The sequence below is a fragment of the Dipteris shenzhenensis genome, chromosome 31 (assembly GCF_047967505.1).
Source record: "Dipteris shenzhenensis isolate YYH24624 ecotype China chromosome 31, Dip_SZ_1.0, whole genome shotgun sequence".
In the NCBI taxonomy this organism is placed as follows: Eukaryota; Viridiplantae; Streptophyta; class Polypodiopsida; order Gleicheniales; family Dipteridaceae; genus Dipteris; species Dipteris shenzhenensis.
In genome coordinates, this window is record NC_141626.1 from 45,519,383 (window position 1) to 45,525,382 (window position 6,000).

Sequence of the window (6,000 nt, forward strand, 5' to 3'; positions counted from 1 at the left end):
TGTGTGGTCGACCGAATCAAACTGCAAATTCCATAGGACTACCTTTCTCGACTTCTCTGATTGTGTACGTCAAATAGATTAAACATGCTTTTGATCTTTGTCGGCCCTCTCCATGTGCTTAGGAAGATCAAATTCCCCTTCTACCCTATTAGAGATGCCCCAACAGAGAGTACGCACAGCGGAAGACTGATAGAATAGCCTAGGAGCTCACACATTGTGGTGTGGGGTGTGGAATCACAAACTTTTTAACTTATGTGCATAAAATAGATGTGCAGACTCATCAATAGACAATGAACCAGCCAGATAGAGAAACCACCAAAATAATATATTTCCGTCCAAAGCTATGGACACAATACAAAAGAGATAGATCTAGAGTCCCACAAATGGTGTGGTCCTCTGATCTTACCACAAGGTACTTCTTCTATCTGCTGGCTATCTCTAGACTCGAGCTTGCGTGCTCCACCTCGAGCATCTGTAGACTTTCCGTCTAGAATGATCTTCTCAACCTTGCTGCCTTGAGTGTCAATCAAATAGATTAAACATGCTTTTGATCTTTGTCGGCCCTCTCCATGTGCTTAGGAAGATCAAATTCCCCTTCTACCTTGTTAGAGATGACCCAACAGAGGGTACGCTCAGTGGAAGACTGATAGAATAGCCTAGGAGCTCACACAGTGTGGTGTGGGGTGTGGAATCACAAACTTTTTAACTTATGTGCATAAAATAGATGTGTAGACTCATCTATAGACAATGAACCAGCCAGATAGAGAAACCACCAAAATAATATATTTCCGTCCAAAGCTATGGACACAATACAAAAGAGATAGATCCAGAGTCCCACAAATGGTGTGGTCCTCTGATCTTACCACAAGGTACTTCTTCTATCTGTTGGCTATCTCTAGACTCGAGCCTGCGTGCTCCACCTCGAGCGTTTGTAGACTTTCCGTCTAGAATGATCTTCTCAACCTTGCTGCCTTGAGTGTCAGCCTAGGTAGGCAGCCCTCTGTGAGCTAAGTCTGCAGCTCCTCAGCCCAGTTCTCCTCCTGGTCATAGGCCCAACTAGTGCTGCTCGGCTGCTCCTTCCTGCTCTCAACCGTCTAGAATGATCTTCTCAACCTAGCTGCCTTGAGTGTCAGCCTAGGTAGGCAGTCCTCTGTGAGCTAAGTCTGCAGCTCCTCAGCCCAGTTCACCTCCTGGTCTTGGTCATAGGCCAACTGGTGCTGCTCTGCTGCTCCTTCCTGCTTCCTGAAGTGCTACTCTAGAAGATGAGATATGAGGGCACAAAAGCCCTCCAGAACCAACCGACCAGCCAGCTGGTCTGTAGCAGCCCTAACCAACCGACCAGAAGGTTGGCTGGTTGGCTGCCTATCCAGCCCTATTTAGGGCCCTTTGCCAGCCCTTTGTTCCATGCAGGGCCAGCCCCTTTGGACTGCCTACCCCGCCACCTGCCAGCCCTGTTTGCAGACCATAGACCTGCCCAATACCTGCTGCAACTGTGCGATTCCATGCTGCTACTGATCCGCCCCTGCTCAGCCCTTGTCCGGACCCTGGTGCACCGTGCACACCTTCTGTACACTGCCCTGCAGCAGCCCGTACTGATCCGTACAGTGGCTGGACCCTTGCTGAAGTCACCGCCATGTCACGCCACGTGCATGGCCTGTTTGTACCATCTGTCGCCCTCTCTCTGGGCATACCTTGCCCTAGGTCTCCCTCCCCCATGCTCTCCTCATGTGGGGGCTTACAGATGGGGAACATACCCCGCTTTTTATATAAAGAGAGTGATTCCTTCTAGATTGATTTCACAGAATTTCTACGTTAACTATTCTATACAGCTTAAAAGGATGAAGGTGACAACTGGTGATTGAGGAGTATTAAAAATTAAAATAAAATAAAATAAAATTTGACATTGTCACATGTTTAATTTACAATTTTCTGCTTTCAGGCAAATACCCACATACATGCAAACCCAGAACTGAAGGATGTCAAACTCTGGCAGGTGGGTCTAATTTCGTAAAGCGAGGGCTCTCTAGTTTCACTATTGCCACTTGTAAGGCATTTTCTGATTTTTATTTCTTGCTATGTTCTTTTCTGATTTGGGGTTTACTTCAGGTTCATACCCTTCTGAAGGGTCTGGAAAAAATAGCAGCAAGTGCTGATATACCCATGCTAGTGTGTGGTGACTTCAATTCTGTTCCTGCAAGGTGATAATTTTGCTCCTGATTGGGAAATGTCAAGATCCCGTCTAGAAAATTTGATTGGGAAGCCTTCATAAATTAAGAAGTCAGATGACTAGAATAGTTTGAGCTTTCAATAAAAATAGAAAATCATTGAAGTGGGGCATGTCTGGGAGGTTAAGTCCATCTAACTTCTTCGTCTTCAATGTGCAGTGCACCCCACACGCTTTTGGCATCAGGGAGAGTTGATCCTTCCCATCCAGACCTGACTACCGACCCACTTGGTATTTTGCGCCCTACAAGCAAGCTGTGCCATCAGCTACCTTTGGTAAGTTCGTTGTAGAATTATTTGATTTTAGTATGGTTTCTTACAACCATTCTGACTCTGGATGCTCATGTCTGAGCAGGTGAGTGCGTACTCTGCTTTCGCTAGATTGGCAGGAGGATCTACTTTAGAACGACAGCGTCGACACATGGACCCTTCTAGCAATGAACCATCATTTACAAACTGCACTCGGGATTTCTTAGGAACCCTAGATTACATCTTTTTTACTGGTAATGCTAGATTTCAGAGACCTTCCTCCCCCCCCTTTCCCCAAAACTCTGGAGGGTTTTAAAAATACCATGTGGCCCTCTTTCCACCTCCTGAAGGAACAACAAAATACAAAAGGAAAAATTTCAACTATTAATGCCCATGTTTTGGTACACACACATTTTCCTTGCTAGGAAAGAAACGTTTTTTGCCAAAGTTTTTTGTTTTAAACGACACATTGTAGGTCTGACCATGAATTTTACTTCGCAGCTGACTCATTGGCAGTTGAGTCCTTGCTGGAGCTACTAGATGAGGAGAGTTTGCGAAAGGATACTGCACTTCCATCCCCTGAGTGGTCATCCGATCATATTGCACTGCTTGCAGAATTCCGCTGCAAGCCACGCGCACGCCGCTAGTGCTATTGTGTCATCAGATGCATTCAGTTACTTCAGCCCAGAGCCATGTCAAGGCTGTATGAAGGGCTTTTCTCTCACCTTTAGCCTCAGAAGCCAGTGCATAGGTGTAATGAGCTGGTTGGCTGCTCCTTCCATGATGCTTCTCTCTTGTTCATGGATGAGATTGTGGTGTGTACCATGGGTCATGTGTACTGCTCATTTTAATTGAGTTGCAGTTGTCTGATAGAGAATGGGATTAATCTGCGATGTAAATTTGATAGGTACCTATCATGGGAACCACAGAAGAAAGTCTGTGGTAATATGCCAACTGTTAAACAATAAAGTCAGAGTGTTGTCAGTCCCACTTATGTAAAACAGCGTCACCATTGCAAGGGACGCATTAGAAAGGTATGGAAAATCTACAGCTGCATGTTCAAGCTGTTATTTCTTCCAAGGTAGATGCATTGTTAAGTTATGTAAAGTGATCATGTGCGTGCCTTTTTTGCACGCTCCCGATAAAAGGAGTACACTGTCAGTTTGGCAATTGGAAAGCATTTCCACCCTTTTTATGGGGAGGGTCAAGTTTACAGGTATCCAATGTCTACTATTTCAAGACCTGCAGAGTACTACTAAACAAAACTTTATCTTGTGGGAGAGCAAACGAGCCTATGTATAGGCATAAGAGTGCTCTTCTTATCACCCTTTGTACATGAACAGCTGAGTTGTATGAGATTCGAGCCTCTTTCTCAATCACATACTTGCAAATGCCACTCAGAGCACATCCTGAGAGACTACAAGCACAAAAATGTAGCGCACAACAGTGATTACATGTCCTTGTATAGGGTATTGTTAAAGGTTTCTGTAAATTTGGTTTTAAAGCTGCGAAACATAAGAAGGCACAAGTCAAATTTTGGTAGTGTGACCTGCTGGGATTGCAGATTGTGTCTACGCTCTACAGCATGTCTGCATGTCGACAAGATTTGGTTTCCGAAGTACGCTTCTTGACGTTGTTAAAGGTTTCTGTAAATTTGGTTTTAAAGCTGCGAAACATAAGAAGGCACAAGTCAAATTTTGGTAGTGTGACCTGCTGGGATTGCAGATTGTGTCTACGCTCTACAACATGTCTGCATGTTGACAAAATTTGGTTTCCGAAGTACGCTTCCTGACATGAATCTGGTTCAAAATAACAATTTTTAGTGCATCAAGGAAGCAAAACTGTTTTCTACTTGAAATATGGACGACTTTGAACATTCCAATGTGCTGTGTAGTATATTCTATAAACATACTCTGAATTTATAATGTAATCTCTTGAAATTTTGATAAAAATATACACGAATAAATTTTAGTATGTCTACTGTAACATGGTGCAAATTAATATCTTGAGATGCAAGCAGGGTAGAAGCATACATGATTAAATGAAAGAGCATTGATTATAATATGGTTTGATCTTATTGAAGCAGACGGGGCTCACAAAAGTATGTCCAAACCTTAAACGAATATCAGCTGCAGAATGCAAACTAAAACTGAGGATGTGGTAGTTTTAAAATTGAGATTCTAAAACTATTTTCAAAGAAAGTTTTGTTGTTAAGCTAGTATCTGTTCACCTGCATTGCTTTTTGCTTGTATACGTGTGGGGGCTCTTTTAGCTTCTTGAATCATTGACAGCTATTCGCATTAAGGAGCTTAATTATGTGCCCCTCCAAACCTACCCCTTCATCTCCTCTATTCTCTTGATGCGCATCTCTACAAAGTTTGATAAAAGTTTGTTGTGTTGTAGAGTCCTCAATTGTTGTTATTAAAACATAAGTATTCTATTACTTATAAGTACAACTCCATTGGATTTCCTTCTTGAGTACATAAGATTTTGAGTTCTTGTTTGAATGTGATACCTTTTAGTACGCTTAAAGTAAAAGCGATTGTGAAACATTCCCATGGGACTTGTCCATGTTCATTACCTTGTTTTTATGCTTGTTGCAATCTTTCTCGAACATGCCTTCTATCGCTTGGCAAAATTGATTCTTGTTGCTTGTTTGATTGCTCCTTTTTTTCTTGCTCTAGTCTTGATAGTTGGACTCTCTCAGTTCACGCAAGCATAAAAACAAGCATTAGATCTTAACGTACACCTAATAAGCTTGTGTCAAGATGCGAGGGTGATTGTTTTTTGGGTTTAGAGACAAAAGTAAAATAGCATACTCGGTATATGTTTTTGTAAGAATTGCAAATCAAGCGGTTGATCTCTTTGAAAATTGTGGTTTTTATTGTTAAGAAGAGTTGGAGGAGGATAAGGTCTACGTAGGCAATAGTAAGTTGGAGAGCAAGAGGTAATAGCGGATATGCTTGGAAAACGATGTATGCCTATTCAAAGCACACTTAAACACAATTGTAGTATTGTAAGAATTTAGATTAAGTTAAAATATAGTGGGGAAGGAAAATTTTCCAATTGAATATGCTTCTATAATAATGTGTTAACATAATGATTATAACCACATATGCCTATTCGAAGCACGCAAAGACACAATTGTAGTATTGTAAAAATTTAGATTAAGTTAAAATATAGTGGGGAAGGAAAATTTTCCAATTGAATATGCTTCTATAATAATGTGTTAACATAATGATTATAACCACATATGCCTATTCGAAGCACGCAAAGACACAATTGTGGTATTGTAAAAATTTAGATTAAGTAAAAATATAGTGGGGAAGGAAAGAGAACAAAGTGTCCACATTTTCTAATTGAATATGCTTTTATAATAATGTGTTAACCTAATGATTATAACCACATAGTGTGTGCACGGGGAAGTGAGCACTTTCTTTTCGAAAGACTTATAATCCAAGGAATGGGTCCTTTCCTAAGTGTTGTGCGAAACGATGTCAAACTTCAGCTACTTCAAATTTGAGTCCA

The 6,000-nt window shown here is 41.6% G+C and overlaps 1 protein-coding gene across 1 annotated transcript in view; it reads left to right on the forward strand.

Annotated features, from left to right (window-relative positions):
- Positions 1-3,993, forward strand: part of LOC147881521 (carbon catabolite repressor protein 4 homolog 1-like) — a 40,312-nt gene extending 36,319 nt beyond the window's left edge. Inside the window, exons 7-11 of the mRNA XM_087402282.1 lie at positions 1,940-1,993; positions 2,107-2,198; positions 2,385-2,499; positions 2,579-2,726; positions 2,974-3,993. Coding sequence (XP_087258408.1) covers positions 1,940-1,993; positions 2,107-2,198; positions 2,385-2,499; positions 2,579-2,726; positions 2,974-3,119 — 555 coding nt within the window. The 3' untranslated portion in view covers positions 3,120-3,993. The remainder of the gene's footprint in view (positions 1-1,939; positions 1,994-2,106; positions 2,199-2,384; positions 2,500-2,578; positions 2,727-2,973) is intronic.
- The last annotated feature ends 2,007 nt before the right edge of the window (positions 3,994-6,000 follow it).